The 18,264-nt window shown below is 45.5% G+C and overlaps 1 protein-coding gene and 3 pseudogenes across 1 annotated transcript; 1 reads left to right on the forward strand and 3 right to left on the reverse strand.

The window, feature by feature from the left end:
• Positions 1-5,398: 5,398 nt before the first annotated feature.
• LOC119361424 lies at positions 5,399-8,260 on the reverse strand. The gene is made up of 7 exons (XM_037626635.1): positions 8,013-8,260; positions 7,569-7,901; positions 6,773-6,953; positions 6,465-6,681; positions 5,980-6,125; positions 5,847-5,885; positions 5,399-5,742 (listed from the first exon to the last, which is right to left on the reverse strand). The coding sequence occupies exons 1-7, from the start codon at positions 8,258-8,260 to the stop codon at positions 5,671-5,673; spliced, it is 1,236 nt and encodes a 411-aa protein (XP_037482532.1). The 3' UTR covers positions 5,399-5,670.
• Positions 8,261-11,375: 3,115 nt separating this feature from the next.
• Positions 11,376-14,244, reverse strand: LOC119368803 (annotated as a pseudogene).
• Positions 14,245-16,885: 2,641 nt separating this feature from the next.
• On the forward strand, positions 16,886-17,699 carry LOC119361425 (annotated as a pseudogene).
• A 105-nt stretch (positions 17,700-17,804) lies between these two features.
• LOC119368804 lies at positions 17,805-18,264 on the reverse strand (annotated as a pseudogene).

Raw genomic sequence — 18,264 nt, forward strand, 5'->3', positions numbered from 1 at the left:
TGGCAACATAAACTAGAATGATATAGACCATACAGTGACCATACTACATACATATATGTTGGTTTCATGCTGTTATCCTATCCACCTTACTACTGAACTGGTTTACCAAAATGAGTTTCATATACTACATTGTAAACCTGAGATGTGTTTGTTTGTTTCTCTTTTAGAACGCGGATAAAATATTGGAGAAGAGTACCCTGTTATGCAATGGTAAAGGAAGTAATGCAGATAAGGTTCAAGATATTGAGACATCCCTGTTGGTCTCCAAGAAAGCTGATAAAAACTATATTGAAGACACTGAGACAACCCCAAAGTCCTGTCTTGATGTAGTATTCGAGTTACTGGCTACCACTGCTGGCACCAGCCCTTCGAACTCTTTGCCTGAATTAGTTCGGCTTCTTGAGTCTCAACTTCAAGTTGAAAGACATCGATCAGATGTTATGCGACAGGAAGCCGAAGGACTAAGGAAGTCCCTGCAGAATTCAGATGCATACTTTCTGGTGCAACAGCAAGCGCTGGAGGACTTAAGCGCTAAACAAGAGAAAGTTAATAAGCTTGCTAAGCATCTTGCCAGGATTATGGGTACCCAGGATATTGTTTCTTGAGCTCTTATGAAGTGGTTTCAGTTCTGGACTTGTTTTGCTACGACGTTTATATGCTGTTGTGTTCCCTATATTTGCACTGGTGGCGAACTTTGATGCCCAGTGGATGTAATATGTGTAATGGCCGTGATAGCCTAGTGTAAGTTGCTTGCTTATTTATTTCCTTGTTGTCTTGTTTATTTGTTTGCTTGTAGTCAGCGCAGTTCTTTTTCTGCGGTTTGCTAGCGGCTGCAATAACCTATTTTTTAAAACTAGGCCATAATAACCATGGGTAATATTTACTGTAGTGACACTGCGCCTCCTACAGGCCGTAGAAATAGTGGGCCTTCTACGGGCCGTATAAGCAGTGGGCCTTCTATGGGCCGTAGAAACAATGCGCCTTCTATGGGGCGTATCATCAATGGGCCTTATACGGGCCGTATGATCGATTGGCCAAACATGGGCCAAACAGACCGCATTAAGGCCGTAAATGGGCTAGAGTTGGAATCGTCCGTTCATGGGCCGACCATAACGGGCCATCGTTAATAGGCCGTATTTGATGACGCTATGAAAACGGCCCAACGTATTAATGGACCACAAACGGGCCAACTGTAACCACGGGCTGAATTTGGCCCACAAGCAGAAAATGACAATAACGGGTCGTAAGTAAACGAATGCTAGAAATGAGCCCAAGAATAAATGGGTTTTGAGAAGGCTGAAAGATAACATGGGCTGGAAGCGGCCCACCGGAATAACGGGCCGTTAATGGGTATAAAGTGATACATTGTTCGTTACGGGCCAGTTTCACCACGGGCAGTTAATAGGTGTAAAGTGATACACTGTTCATTACGGGCCAGTTTCACCACGGTCCGTTAATAGGCCAAGAGTTACGTAGGGCCTCATATGGGCCGAAAGACGTCATGGGCCATACATGGGCCAGAAGTGAAAATGGGCTGGAATCATATTGGATGGCCCAGATGATGCTACTGGGCCTAATTCGAATAGGGCGTAACGGGCCTTGGGTTAGCGGGTTGTAAATGAGCTATATGCGAACAAGCCGTTAACAGGCTTTCCATGGGCCGACCCGCCACCTTTGACCAAGTCAAACGGGTCGGCCTTTTCACAGGAATGGGCCTCTGTTGGGCCGTGCCACGTGTCGACATATCATAGGCACCTTCTGTCCAATGAGTGGATGGCATCTGTCCCAGCGATGAGCCCACACGTGTTTCCTCCAGCTAATGATGATTTTACACGTGAAAAATCCCCATTGGTCGGGGCTGTTAACGGGTTATTGGATCCAAAACCCGACCCGATAGCTTAACGGCATTCCGTTACGGTGGATGCCACGTGTCGGTCACCCTTGACGAAAGCACTTCTATGACGCACAATTTATCGCCATGGAAGTGGACACTTCCGTGATGATAATTTTGGTAATGTCATGGAACACTTCTACGACATCACAAGTATGACTATCTTGATTCTGTCATAAATTTGTCATGGATGTACATGTATGACAGAAAACGCGACCTACTGTGACAAACACGTATCATCGCGGAAGTGTATTTCTTTTGTAGTGAATGCTCCTCGGTGGCCTGTTTGGTTCTACTTGATGACCTTGCTGCCTTTCTTCAGTAGCTGCACCTGGTGGTTTTCCTGCAGTCCTCAGGTGGTCTAGGATGTGGCGGTGCAGCAGTCGCAGAGTGCTCGAATGTTCAAGTGGAGGTGTGTTGTGGTTTCTCCAGGTCCCAGAGCTAGCACTTCTCCGGCTCTAGGGTGAGCATCTCTCAAGTCCGACGGTACGGCGCCTTGCTAGCCATGGCGAGAGGGAAGGGTCCCTCTGCAGCGAGAGAGACGGAGGATGTGTGTAGTCCTTCCCCTGGATGTTGGTTGGGCTCACTTCTACACTCTGCTGTAAGCAGATCCTCGTCGTGATTGCGTGTCCCTTTCCTAGTTGTCTGTTTGGCTACAGTCTTCGACTAGTTCAAGCACTGAGCTTTTTCCTGTAGTCTTTTGAGCTTGTGCGCTTCGTTGAGTTGTAAACTTTCTAGAGTGTCCCCTTTATCGTTTGGCCAATGCGGTTTGTGTGTGTTTGTATTTTCTGGCCGGTTGATGGCTTTGTTAATTTAAAACCGGGCTTTTTGCGAGCCTTCGTTTTAAAAAAAACATTGCGTCTGTCGGTGCATCACTACCATGATTATTGCATTATGAAGAATCTTATTATGTAAGAAATGTTGAAAACAACAATTGAATTCTCGGTGTGTCCAAGTGACTTGGCTACTATAGCATCTTCAGAGACGATAACAGTAGCTTCTTGCAGGTAGGTCCATTTCATTTTCGTGGCGTCTTCGCAAACAGAAAAGGGCAAAGAAATTTTACATGGGTCTTGAACTTCTTTTTTTTCTGATAAAGGGTGGATTTTATTGACTCAAAATGAAGCATCAAGTGGATACAAACACAATGAGCACACACCCGACCTCTACACAACTAGGATGCACACAACCACTATAAACACACACTCACACAAACAAAACGCCGGCAAATAGCAAAGTCATATATGACCAAAGCTATGCCTAAACTAGAAAAAAGAAATAAAAAAACCCAAAACGAACAAATCCGCGGTTGACAAACTACAACTATGACCGTATCCGCACCAACCATCTCTTGTCACCACAAAGACAATAGACAATGATGTTCTTCAACAGCAACGCCTTCAAGAAGGGAGCATCGCTCAAGCATCGTCGTCACCGGATCCAACCACCAAAGGCCGGATTCTAAGTTTTCACCCTGAAGAACTAGTTTGAGCATATCCGAACAATGCCTCCAGCAAGGCAACGACACAAAAGTATCGCCATTGCCAGGTTAACTAACTCGGGTCAGACCTAGGTTTTCAGCTCGGTGCTCGTCAAAGTCAATGTTGTGTTGTCCCCGCCACTTTTCCGCAATTTCAGAAGGTACATGCATTTTGGCTGCCAGCCCTGCACCATGGTTTTCACTTTCAGTGATATTTCACTGTAATTCACTGAATTTCATTAATTTCAGTAGACACTGAAATATTACGTTTCAGTTAAAATATTTCAGCAATTCAGTAGTACACAGAAAATCAAATATTTTTCAAAATACTTTTTGAAAATTTCAAATATTTAATTAAATTCAAATGAATATTGCGGTCTTTTGGCTGAAATGCAAACTGAAGTAACTGAATTTTACTGAATTTCGTTGGTGCTGAAATTTTGTTGAAACTGAAATTGAAAACCATGCCCTGCACCACCATATCCTCTGCGTCAAGCTGTCGTTTGTAGATTGCATCTTACCACTGAAAACAACCACCGAATCTGAAGAAAGGAATCCTCAGATCTGTTGATGGCCACCATAATCCGCATCCACTACTCCAGGCAGCCGCTCACATGCCTGCTCACACGCCTCAAGGCGGCACCAGCAGGCGGGCAACCATGGGTAGGCCGGCAGATGCCAAACCATGCTGAAACAAGGTCCAGTCCAAGGTCAAGCCTACCTGGCCACCAACCCCTTTCCGAGAACGCCGGATGCCCAAGCAAGATCAACGATGGGGAGGACCGTATGTGGCCACCTCCCGTCAGATCTGCGGGTCGGACACCTTAGCCGAAGCCGGGAAGATGACCACGAGTGCCGATGTGCAACGGAACAGCAGGTACGCAGGACGTCGCGGGAGATGCAGGCCACGAGATCCTCGCCCAAGGAGCACCGGGCGCTCCAACAAGGAGCCCCGCCGCCTCGGTCAGCCCGGCCCGCCGGCGTCCTCCAGCGGCGGCGCGAGAGGAGGTTGGATAGATGACCGCAGCGCTAGGGTTTGCGGGTCGCCCCCTAGTCGCCTGGGCGTGGCGACGCGGGGGTAACGATCCCCTCCGAGAGCTTCTTGGATTGATTAGGGCCTGTTTGGTTCGTACCCTGGCTTTCATGCCTGGCAAAATCTGATGCCTGAAGACTGCCTGGAAAATCTAAAGCTTCATGCCTGGCCAGGCATATGATGTTTGGTTGTAGACTTTGCCTGGATAAAACTAAATGTGGCAACGCTATGATTTGAGACACGGGCCCACAAAAAAGCAGCATGTCAGAATAGGATTTGCTGCCAGGCAGCTAGCCAGGACGCTCCAGGCGAGCGATTCCTAGCGCCTGGACCAGGCTAAGCTTGATGCCTGGGTCACAGGCCAGGCTAATCAGGGCATCACGGCCACCAGGCCAGGCTCGCTTGCTTTTCTGTGGACAAGATCCAAACACGATCCAGGCAATTTTCAGGCAGGTGCCAGGCGAGGCGCAACTAAGCGAGGAAGCCAACCAAACAGGCCCTGAGTCCAGCACTCCCGCTCCACACTCTCACGCATGAAAGAACTCAGCAAAAATGCATCCAGAGACAATGCCCTAAAAAAATCAGTGCACTGGTCTACAACAAACCAACAATCAAGTAGTAACTAGCATCGTGTTAATTAGTAGAAATAGCATCGTAACGCCAAAGATATGCCATTACCGAACATAATCATGTGCTCTTTCTTCTTATTAGCTTCCACTTGTAAGAGAGGGCGGATCTAACACATTTAATCGACAAGCGCAAAGCAGCAAAAAAAGTTAAAAGACGCTCGACAAGAAATATAAACTGTCGTATCGTACATCGTCTCAATCCCAGTAGCTCCACTATGAAAGTCTGAATGACACCGAAATGGCAAACCAGCGCATGCTACCATAATCGAGAAAAACAGAACAAAACTGCACATGCCTATAAGTTCTTGGTCAATCACTGTGAAGACAGACCGTTCCATCTTATAAGAAGATTACAAAAACTGTTTTGACCGACCAGTTAATCGAACTTAACTTTCAGGTTAACAGCATTGACCGAAACAGGGCTAATCAAACAGGATTAACTTACTGGTGTAAGTGTAAGCGGAGGATGTCACAGGTCAAAGATGAAAACATGTTATCCTGATTCGTGCACGCACAAAGTGTAAAATCTACGATCGATCCTAACTTCCTAAGTCCTGATGCTCCTGAAAGCTCAGTTTATTCACAGTTAGCAGGCGGAACATCACTACAACCAAGGTTGTTTGCCCCTCTGCTCTCTTTAGTCATCTTCGTCGTCGAAAGCACTCGGAGGCAGCGTGAACATCTTCATACACTTTGGATCAGCAACGCCCTAATGAAATAAATGCACAAGAAACCATTTACAACCAACCAAGTTACTATTGTAGCATTTGTGTTGGTACAACTAACGTCATAGAACCAAAGAAAGGCCATTACCGTCAAACTATATCTTATCTTTTCTTTCTTAGCTTCCATCTGCCAAAGAGGGTGAAACACGTGTATAGTTAACAGCAAAGCAACAAGAATGATAAAGGCTCGGCCAAAAAAATAACCATCGTATAGTTCATACATCTTCATCGTCCGAGTCGCTGCTCCAGCCTACATAACAATGTCCAAAGGGTGAACCCACCTTCAAGTGACCAGCAAGGTATTCACCCGCACTGTTGGGGTGCTTCATATTGACATCCCCATCCTTGGTACAACCATAGCAGTGTCCTTTATTAACAAACACAAGAAAAGAGTTAACTGCAAGGTAACCAACCAGGCAACAATATTATTACATCATAATTGCTGACTATTTTGAGTACTGAAGGTAAAATATTTTCTTTGTACACAACAGCCATGGCCGTGCATGAACCAGTTTGAAAATGTTTACAAATGTAAAGCTCATGGATGTAATTAAGCAAGGGGCAAACTAACAACTCGGGAAACTAAAGATAAAGTACTGTAGCCAGAAACACATTTATGGTTATATCTTGATAAGCTAAAGTTGGTGCCACACCCACAAAATACATTTCAACCATACTCAAAATCTAAGAAAAGGGTAGATTGTACCATTATTGGTAGATTCAACCACGCGGAAACAACTGACCAACATTTCCTCTTCTTTTCCTTGTCGCACACATTTGACTTCCGCAAAGAAAAGGTTTTCGTTGCCACAGTTAGAATCACCAGCTTCTTTAGTCATAGTAAAATTGAGATGATAGTAGTTTGTACGCGTCTCAAAAATTGTTTTGCAGTGCACAACATCTTTAAGTTCATATGCAAGATCCTATTGTAAAAAGCATGGGTCATATGTACTATTGCATGCATGGATAAAACAATGAGAGAGAGAGAGAGAGAGAGAGAGAGAGAGAGCGCACCCCCAAAAGACTATGATCCTCATTATGCTTGTCCACCAAAGCTTGAAGTAATCGGCGCATTCGATTATGAACTTGCTGGATCATATACGACCTCGAACGCTTCTTTCTTCTGCCATCAGGCCAATACAGAGCTTTTTCTATAGAAATCTCTAGTGAAGGAACCCCACCTTGATTCATTAACCTAATTTAGATCGGAGCATTGTATATGGTTAGTAGCTTGTACTTTCTCAAAAGTGGGCAATAAGAAGTTATACCGGACTACGATGCACTAGTTTGCACAGAAGGTTGCACACTGGCAACCCAAGAACAAGAACAGAACAAAACAGGATTGTTCACATGCCTACAAGTTCTCAGAGCACGACTCTTAGAAAAAGCTATCGCTTCTTTGATTTCAGATTGCATACTGTTTTGACGGAACAGAGGTGGGTGTGTGGCACTTTGTTAGTTTCAGCTATTTTTGTGATTTATACACTATATATTTTAACAACTATCTCACAAATAATAAATTTACAAAGATATACCATAACCTTTCAGTGGCACAAAAACAGGAGTATACAAATCATTGTAGACTAGTGTTTTGCACAACGAATTTTTCAGGTTATGTAGAATCTAGCTTAAAGTCATTTGATATTAATTTCCCTATCCATGTGCTCGTCTTTCGTGGGCACAGAAGCACGTGGTTAATTTATTAGAGTAACCCTGTTTGGATATATATAATCAATAGCAGATATGCACACAAAACCAGGAGTAGTCGTAGGAATAGTCATCTAGCTAGAATTGAGTTGAGGAAATTTACAGTTTTGGATCCCGATGTTGATGAAAGTAGCTATCCATAGCCTTGTCAACTTCCTCTAAGCTCTGAAACGGCCCACCGGCATATGGATACGTGTGGAAAGATCCCCCAAGATCAAGCCTGATGTAATATCCGAACCCCCAGCCATGTCGTTCTCGTTGCCAAATGCGTGACCCAGGACCAGGAGGTGAGACCCCTGATGATGGTGAGGCGGCCATAAGAGAGGAAAATGATTTCTCCTCCAGTGTTGTAGCCTTGAGCGACTCCTTGAGGGACGAAGACACATCTGCAGGTTCGGCACGGTCCACCACGAACTCGAACTGGAATATTTCGTCGCTGGAAAAGAAATCAAAATTTCCATAGATCGATCGGTGATGTAATAAACTGGGATAGAAGATTGATGGCGAAGCGAGAGGGAGAGGGGGAGATGGCGGTGGATATGCACACGTTGAAGACGGCGGCGGAGACCGACGCCTGTTCCGGCGATGAGCGGAGATGTACTTGCCGGTGTAGAATGCACGGACTGCGTCCTTAAGATCCTCGAGGTCTCGGCACGCCCGCCCACCCTTCAGGTACGGATGCCTGAGGAGGTAGTTCCCGTCCCCATCCACACGTACATAGACTGTGATCGGCTCAAAGCCGCCGGTGGGGCTGCGCCGGGGGAGGCACTCCCGAGGAAGAACCTTGGGCGCCATCACAGCGGCCGCCATAATTCGAGGTGGGGAAGACGGTTAGGGTTTGACGATTCCGATTGGGGACAAGGCACAAGACACAAGACGGAAAAAAATTATATGAGACCATATCTCATATAAAACAGGTGAGACCCGCCCTGATGGATGACACGTGACATTCACAAATCACAGCCGCCGGCTCCTCTTCCCTCTGCTCGCAGCTGGGTTGGGGAGCCCCGGTTCCTTGGCTCGTGTTTGTCTAGGTTTAGTTTGTTCACACGACGTCGCTCTGTCGATGTCGACGTCTTCGCCAGGAATAAAAGTTTCCGGACCACCGCCTTGACGGCATTCTACGAAGGCGTCGAGGAGTCGCGGATGTGTTTTCAGGCAAGGCCTTCAAGACAGCGGTGGAGGTCTTGCTGAGGGTCCTGTTTCTTTGGCTTCGTCCATGTCACGTCAGCGGTTCCTCCTGCGCTGTCACGAAGCCAAAAGTAACTGGTGTTGGAGGTGGCCGGCGTTGCGGTGGCGGTCTCGTCCAAGGTATGGTGCACTTAGAGTTTCTTCAAATGTGGAAGATGGTTGCCGGTTCTGGAGCCCCTCGGCGGCGTTGCTGCATGAAGACTTCAGAATCATGATCCAAGTGGAGTGGAGATTTGCTCCAGCCGACAACCCACAACGACAAGTGTGGCGCCGTTCGTGGCAACGCATGTTCAGAGGCTCACAACGCCAGTTTTGCTGCTATGTCTTTCTCTTGGATCTTGGCTTGATGGAGACTGTTTCTTCTCCTACCCGACAGACGCTTCGGCGACGACAGTGGCTGAAAATTGTGGTCATTTGGTTGGTGGTTGCAAGGGCCAGGAAGATTTTTTCTGTAAATTTTCTTTGCTTCTTGTAATTTCACTTGGTGTGCAGTCTCTTTGGATTTCTCCTGAGATTTGCCATGTATGTTGTAATCTGCTGATGTTAGTAATATAAACGTGGCACTTCTCCAAGAAAAAAAGGCACCAAAACTGGTTGGTGTGAAAAAAATTGAGCACCACAAAGTGTTTTTTTAGGAAAAGCACCACAAAGTGTTTTGGTTCATCGCTCGCTCGCTCGATCTTTTATTTCTCACACTATCATTTTTAGAAGAACCCCATTGTTCTCTTATGGGTTTGAAACAATCACGATTTCATAAAATGTTTATGGGTTTAAAAATGTTTAACTCAATTTCTTCTGCAAATTAAAAAAAGTTCATGTGTTTAGAAAATGTTTGCATATTTGAAAAATGTTCAAAAATTTGATATAAAATTCACAGATTTTATGAATGTTTGAGAGTTTTAAAAGTCCACAGATTTAAAAAATCATGAGATTGATAAATATTTCATGGATTTAAAAAATATTGTGAATTTATTTATAGACAGGGAGAATAGAAAGTGCGACGCACCAGAGTTCTCATGTGTTAAGCATTTATTTAGCACAATAAAACTGAGTCTAAACGCAGTTTAAAAAACTGGACCTGAGTCGTTTCGGCCGTCAGATCTTGCATTAGACTCGTTTAAAAAACTGGACCGGCAATCGAGCCGGTGAGCCTGTTGGCTCAGTTTTTTACCGCTCGGACCGCTGGTTTACGGTTCATCTGCTGTTTTTTTATCATAAATATTAATACATGTAAATATAGTACTAAAGACTGGTCAAATAGAAAGATTTCCTTCAACAAGACAACAAAGAAGCTCAACCGTAGTGGTTATTCTGCCAATGTTAGATACAACCCACCACCTAAGTGGCCTAGGTTCGAGTCCCAGTTCTTATAGGGCCCCTACGCCTGAAACAAACATTATGTTTTCAGTGGTTTGCATGAACGACATCTGAAAGACGGATCGTGTGTTGGGTTTGTGGTTGGTGGCTTGCAGGTATGGTTTCCCACACGTCTTAGTCGTGCTCGGGCGATGAGGTGATCCGTCAGTTTTTCCTTTGGTGGTATTAGAGGCAGGCGGCGGGCGTTAGTGTCAAGATCGGGGATTCTTCGGTCTTGATTGTAATTTCTTTATTGGTTGGCGTTCCTTTGTGCAAAGTCTAGCGATCTGTTGTCTTTTCACGTGGCTTGTGTTATGATCTTTATGATATAAATGAGACATGTATTATCACCAAAAACGAACGGCTAAGCCATATCATCTTTATTAACCTAAATAACTAACTCCTCCTAACTAAACACCCCTCGCGCCGTACTTTTTTAATACAGTACAGACGTAAGCGTTCGTATATACACGCATACACTCACCCTATGACCGCACACATGCACATCATATCCTTATGAGCACCTCCAAGAGACTGAGTTGGCATATCATCTTAAGATTTACGAAGTCACAATAAGCACCTCGTAGTCGACGGAAGCGTCTTCTCCAACTGAGGGCGCATCACCGGAAATCCAAAAATAAATCCAGAAAAATGTGAGCACCATGACTTGAAACCTGTGGTTGAATGTTTAGAAGGACGGCATTGGTATCCCCCGACTTTCAATTGGTGGTCCAGCCGACCCCCGTCTAAATCCCTGTAAAATGCCCATTGATTTTTTTAACCACCCCTCAGGCCTTATTAATCAAACTTGAATAGTTACAGGGATGACAACTTGAATAGTTAAAAGAAACTTGTATTCAAAATAAGCCTAATAATTGCTTGCATTATAAAGATTTCGAAATAAGCCTAATAATTGGCACTACAAAATTGCTTAGAACGTATAGGCGAATAAGATGCTAGGGCAGAGAGCCCGACAGTGGACATTTTCTTAGTCTCCGAGAGTCCAAAGCATGCTGCCGCTGCTGCGGAGAAGGCCCGACGCGCTATGGGGCCTGTGAAAGGTTCCTCCATTGCGTCGCTTGTGAGCCTCCCGTTCACCTGGTGTGCCGACCAGCGTTGGTGAATGCCACAACATGCGCCTACTTCGACGACCGCATGGTAGAAATGCAGGGGCATCACTATGATTGATTAAGCACGCTTAGGAGTGGAAAATTCTTTAGTCATGTAGAAGTATGCAAAGTCAACAATAATCTATGATTCCTTAGTCATGTATAGAAGTATTGCATACTTAACATGCTTAACATACAATGTATACTTATTTACAGTAAGCAGGTGCAACATTCACTACAACCAAGCTTACAAGATAGTCAACCCGTCGACTAAGCCAACAGAAGTAAAGAGCCAGCAAACCTGCTTGGGTCTTGAACTTGTTGGACCCGGCCACTTGCCCCCTTCCATGTTGGCTTGCCTGCCCCTCTGCCTCTTAGTCGCCGGCGTCGTCGAAAGTCATGTTGTCGGCGTCAAAAGCCCTCGTAGTCGGAGGCCGCATGAACATCTTCAACACGTTTTATCAGCAATGTCCTACAGAAATAAATACACGAGAAACGATTTACAACCAACCAAGTAACCAGCAGTATTGTGTTAGTTGTACTAATTGACGTCACAGTGCCAAAGAAATGGCATTACCGTCCAAATATACCTTACCTTTTCTTTCTTAGAATGGTACAAGGCTCAGCAAAAAAATTAAACATCATATCGTTCATACATTTTCGTCGTCTGAGTCGCTGCTCCAGCCTTCATAAGAGTAGTATCCAATGTGTGAACCCACCTTCACCTGACCGGCAAGGTATGCACTGGCACTGATGGGGTGCTTCATATTGACATCCCTATCCATGGTACAACCATAGCAGTATCCTTTATATTAACAAAAAACACAAGAAAAGAGTTAACTGCAAGGTAACCAACCAGGCACCAATATTACATCATGATTGCTGACTATTTTAAGTACTAAAAGTAAAAGATTTTCTTTGTACACATCAGTAATGGCCATGCATGAACCAGTTTGAAAATGTTCACAAATCTAAAGCTCACGGATCTAAGCAAGGGGCAAACTACCAACTCACGAAACAAAAGATCAACTGCTGTAGTCAGAAACACATTTATGGCTATATGTAACAGATAATATCAAGTTGGTGCCAACCACAAAATGCATTTCAACAATACTCAAAATCTGAGAAAAGGGTAGAATGTACCATCATCGGTAGATTCAACCGGGCAGAAACAGGTGACCGAGAATTCCTCTTCTTTTCCTTGTAGCACACATTTGACTTCCGCGAAGAAAAGGTTTTCAATGCCAGAGTTAGAATCACCAGCTCCTTTAGTCACCGTGAAATTGAGATGATAGTAAAATGTAGTACGCCCCTCACAAATTGTTGCGCCGTGCAAAACATCTTTGAGTTCATATGCAAGATCCTATCGTAAGAAGCATGGGTCTGATCAACAACTATTGCATGGATAAAACAATGAGAGAAAAAGAGAGAGAGAAGGAGAGAGAGCAAACCCCCGAAAGGCTGTGATCCTCATTATGCTTCTCCACCAAGGCTTGAAGTAATCGGCGCATTTGATTATGGAATTGCTGGATCATATACGATCTTGAACGCTTCTTCCTTCTGCCATCAGGCCAAAACGAGCTTTTTCTATAGAAATCTCTCGTGATGGAACCCCACCTTTATTCATTAGCCTAATTTAGATCGGAGCATTGTATATGGTTAGTAGCTTGTAGTTTCTCAGAAGTGGACAATAGTAAGTTATACTGTACAAAAGTTAATGTTATATATCAGTAGGACTACGATGCACTAGTTTGGACAGAAGGTTGCAGACTGGTGAGCAACAAGAACAAGACCTGAAAAAAAAACCCAGGATTGTTCACATGTCTATAAGTTCTCGGAGTGTTACTGTTAGAGAAAAAGCTATGCCTTTTCTGATTTCAGGGTTGCAAACTGTTTGGCCTATAGTTAACTAACATAGCTGAACTTTCTGGCAATCACCATTAATTGACAGAAATAGAGGTGTGTGATACTATATTAGTTTCAGCTATTTCTATGATTTATACATACATACATACATACACCATTTAAACAATTGTCTCGCAAATAAATTTACAAAGGTATACCACTAACTTTTGGTGCCATCGAAACAGGGATATACTACAAATCATCATTGTATACTAGTTGTGTTTCCTACAATCAAATTGTCAGGTTATCAGAGGAATCCAGCTTGAAAAGTCATTTGTTATTAATTTCGACATAACAAGTCAATAGCAGATATGCACTATGGTAAGAGCGATGAACATTCATCCAGAATTGAGTTGAGGAGATTTACAGATTTGGATCCCGATGTTCATGAAAATAGCGATCCATAGCCTTATCGACTTCCTCTAAGCTCTTAAACGGCCCGCCTGCATTCGGATATGTGTGGAAAGATCCCTTATGATCAAGCCTGATGTAATATCCGAAACCCCAGTCGCGTCGTTCTCGTTGCCAAATGCCTGGCCCAGAAGGTGAGGCAAGGCAGTTCCCTGATGGTGGTGAGGCCATAACCGTGTCCTGATCCGGCTGCTGCCCAGAGGAAGAAGAGGAAATGGCTCCGTTGCCGGACGATTTCTCCTCCAATGTTGTAGCCTTGAGCGAGTCCTTGAGGGAAGACACCTCTGCAGGCTTCTCATCAAGAAGCTTGTCGGAACCGGACGATTTCTCCTCCAATGCTGTACTAGCCTTGAGGGACGACACATCTGCTGCAGGTTCCACCACGAACTCGAACTGGAATATGTTGTCGCTGGAACAACAATCAAAATAAATTGGAATTTCCATTGATCGATCAGTGAAATGAAATACAGTAGTAATAAACTGGAATAAGTAGAAGATAAGATTCGAGAGGGAGAGGGAGAGGGAGAGGTACACACGTCGGAGAGGGCGGCGGATCCAGGGGCCTCTTTAGGAGGCGACGGGCGATGTAGATGCTGGTGTAGAATGTACGGACTGCTTGTTTAAGATCCTGGAGATCTCGGAACACTCGCCCAACTTTGGGGGACATATACCTCGGGCGATAGTTCCCCTCCTCGTCGACACGGACGTAGACCGTGATCGGCTCCAAGCCGCCGGTCGGACTGCGCCGGGGGAGGCACTCCCGAGGAATAAGCGCCTTGGACGCCATGAGAGCCGAGCGGCCGGAGGAAGACGGCCAGGGTTTGCAGCCGATTTTGATTGGGGATAATACCCTCAGATTGAGATTGAGATTTTTTTTTTTTGAGATGTCTCAGACTGAGAATGAGGAGAATATAAAAGAACGGAGACTCGATCTTTGTTTTTTTTTACACAAATCACTCGATCTTTGTTTTTTTAGAAGAAACCGCTATTGTTTACTTATGCATTTAAAAAAAATCACGAATTTAAAAAGATATCCATGGGTTTAAAAATATGTTTGAGAAATACATTTTTCTACTCTAATGGAAAAAATGTTAATGGATTACACATTTGAAAAATGTTCACAAATTTTATATAGCATTAACATATTTGAAAAATGGTTGACAATTTAAAAATCTCACGGATTTTAAAAAATCACAAATTTGAAAAAAATGCTCAACGGATTTTTAAAATATTTTTGAACTTGTTCATGAATTTGAAAGAAAATCATGAATTATAAAATGAAAATGTAAAAAACTGTAAATATAAAGGAAAACAAAAACCTAGCAGAAAAAAAAAACTGCAAAGAAAAGAATCCATCCGAAAGCTTCCTAGTACCGGTGCAAAAGGATTGCGAGCTAGTCTAACTTAACAAAGCTTTTATAATTTTCTAGACATACTTAACGAAGTTTTATGTGTGGGCACTCGCTTATGGGAGAGTACTTATGTGCCAAATAGAAAAATTCACATGACAGCCTGGGATGCAACACGGCATCTAGAAGGCCCACAAAAGTGACCACCCAATACAAATTAAACTAACCCCACTATAACTCATAATATTTCATAGTCATTGCTTCTATGAAAATACTCATATAAAGGATGATAGAGTACCCGCCCCCCTTGGGGCTTCGAGGGAAGAGTGCCCTAAGAGCCATATGTTTCCAGCTCGCATGTCGCGGGGGCCTCCCAAGGGCTCTCTGTGTCGTCTGATCTGCCTGAACGATGCAATGACGGAGTCAAAATCGACATATCTCGGATAGGGGGTCCCGAGCGGGTAGTCTTTGCCAAATGGTAACATGAGACAAGGGGACACGATGTTTACTCAGGTTCAAGCCCTCTTGAAGAGGTAAGACCCCGCGTCTTCCTTTAATTATATTGTTGAATGGGGTACATAGTACATGTTGATCTACTTTGAGATCATATATATGTGATTGAGTTGACTCTACGATCGACACCCATCGGCTTATATAGACACCGGGGATACCTAGGGTTACACATAGGCTGGTTACATCTAAAGATAAACAAGACTAAGATTGCCTTTGTGCCTTGGAGTATGCGCCAGGTCTTCGAAAGATTCCTTCTAGCTTCCTTCATGGGGCCTGACGAATGTGGCCCATTAGCTGGTCATTTTGGGGGCCCTCAGCCCAACCCACTGGATTCAATGTGGTTAACATCCCCTTATCGAGGACACTATCAGTAGCCCTCAAACCGGTCTTCAAGCCGAGGACTATCCGACGACTGCCTTCTATCTTTGATAATCAACCTTGCAAACTGGTTCAACAACTTCTTTGCATGCTTACTTCAAAGTGATCAACATCTTGCCTGAGGAATAACATACCTCGGATATCCGAGGAGCCCCAATCGAGTTTCCAAAGAGGTTTTTTTTTCTTTCGTAGGATCCGAAAACCCTTTCAGTGTAGAATTACCTTAGCGGCTATGTCTTCCCGTGCTGGGATAAGGGCGTCGATTCGGTCGTGTTCTAACAACTTTGACCAAACCCGGACTGCCACCATGTACTGTAAAACCGAGCGGTCCTTTCAAATTTCATTATAGCATTTTAGCACAGCTCGAGCCCACAACCATTGGCACGTCTAATCAATAAAGAGATCGTGCTCCGGATTTACAGCGGCGTTATCAGCAAACCCCTCGATCCCCGCACGCATGTAACACATATCGCATAGGGAACCCGCGAAATTACTGCCACTCAGTATGCCCCTTTGGTGTTTTTACTAGCCAATAAAAGGCACACGATGAGCTGAATCAATCTTCATGCCTCCCTTCTTGCTCCCATCACCTTCAAGCTCCAACGCCTGAAGAACAGAGTCCAAAAAAGTTTCTGATCCCCTTTTCCATTTCCGAGCGATGGTTGGAAACTGAACTCGCGCCAAGGATGGGGAAGGATTCACATTCACTGCGGCAGGGATGCAAGCGGACGCGTCCGCAAAGCAAAAACTAACCTAATTATTGCTAATGCAAAATTGATTGATGCAGACAGACACTCATAGGATTCACGGGCGCGTCCGCCTGCATGCCTACGGTGCAATGACCGGACTCGCTTCTCATGGCGGCAGCAAGAAGCTCCAATGGCGAACAGAGGATAGACATGAGAGAGATAAAAGGGCAAAGGATGGATCGACCCTAATCCTCACGAAGCCCACCTGCCTTTGCTGGCCCATCCATCAAAATAATTGTTCACTGCACCGGCCATAACATTCCGGCGTTTTTTCTAGGTTTAAGGACGACATAGAGTACAGATCCAAATGATGTTTCTGTGACACGACGCCTCACCTAACTAACTTTCCAGCGCATTTAACTTTAGAGTACAGCTAACTAACTTTCCAGCGTGTTTTAACTTTAGGGTACAGATCAACTTTCCAGCGTCTTTTTTTTCTTTATGACTCTCAGATTGCTCATGGTCGCGGGTGGTCTATACATTCCGTCTGATCTAGTCATGCAATTCATACTGGACAGACGATTGCTGAACAAGAATGTCCGCGATGTACTCCAAGAAGCGACCGCGGAGGCGTTGGCCATGCTTGCCTTTCTCACCGCCGGCCACCAGCGTGCCTAGCTGGGACACCGGCTGCGGCAGTAGGAAGGCCACCGTGAGCGTTGTGGAGCACTACGACAGCGTAGTGGCCACCTACGTCGGCGACGCCCTGCTTGGGCACGCCTCCGCGCACCCCAAGGTGCGATACCTCCACAGGCCGGAGGATCTCTCCGAGGACTACCTCGTCGCTCTTGCCAACGGGGAGGGTTAACTGGACCTCGTCGTGGGGGCAACCGCGATCTACTGGTTTGACGTCCCGCACTTGTGCACCATGGTCAAGCCCGTCCTAAAGAAGCCTGGTGGCGTCCTCACAGTGTGGGGTACAACCTCGACATCCACTCGTTTGGGAGGAGGCTGCTCCGGGAGCAGCTCGACGCAACCATTGGCCCGTAAATCAGCCCATGGGCTCAGCTGGCCCTGGACATGTACCGCGAGCTGCCATTCCCGTTCGAACCCATCGGCGTGGGCTGAGACGGGAAGCCAGCCGACATGGACATCGAGGTCGAGATGCCACACAACGACCTGATTGAGTTCCTGGTGACCTTCAGCGTCGTGGCAATGGCGAGGAAGAAGGCGATGGTAAGTGATCTTGTGAGCGTGGTGGAAGGCGCATGGGAAGATCTGCTCACACGGTGGCAAGGAGACTTGTCTTGAAGCCTTCATGTTGGCTGAAAACAGGGAAGGCCTTTAGCGTGGTATGATGCGATGTCCTGATGAAGGCTTCCCAGCTAACATAAAGGCCTTCAAGGCAAGTTTCCTTCCTTCCCACAGTAGGGTCCTCTTCGCATGCCTTTGTCACCCGGCTCATGACATCATTTACCACTGTCTTCTCCCTCGCCTTCCTTCGCCATGACGCTGAAGGTCATCAGGAGCTCAATCAGGTTGTTCTGTGTCATCTCGACCTCAATGTCCATATTTGCTGGCTTCCCCTCTCAGCCCATGCCGATAGGCTCGAACGGAAATGGCAGCTCGCGGTGCCGATCAAGGGCCAATGGCCACGTTGGGTTTCTCCTGGAGTTTGCTACCAAACTGGTTGATGTCCAGGTTGTAACCCCACACTGCAAGGACACAGCCGGGCTTCTTCAGGACGCGCTTGACCACGGCGTAGAAGAGCAGGACGTCCAACCTGTGGACCGCGGTTGCCGCTGCAATGAGGTCCAGCAAACCCTCACCGGCGACAAGGATGATGAGGTGGTCCTCGAAGAGATCCTCCGACATGTGAAAGTACCGCACCTTGGTGC

The sequence above is a fragment of the Triticum dicoccoides genome, chromosome 2B, assembly GCF_002162155.2.
Source record: "Triticum dicoccoides isolate Atlit2015 ecotype Zavitan chromosome 2B, WEW_v2.0, whole genome shotgun sequence".
Lineage (NCBI taxonomy): Eukaryota > Viridiplantae > Streptophyta > Magnoliopsida > Poales > Poaceae > Triticum > Triticum dicoccoides.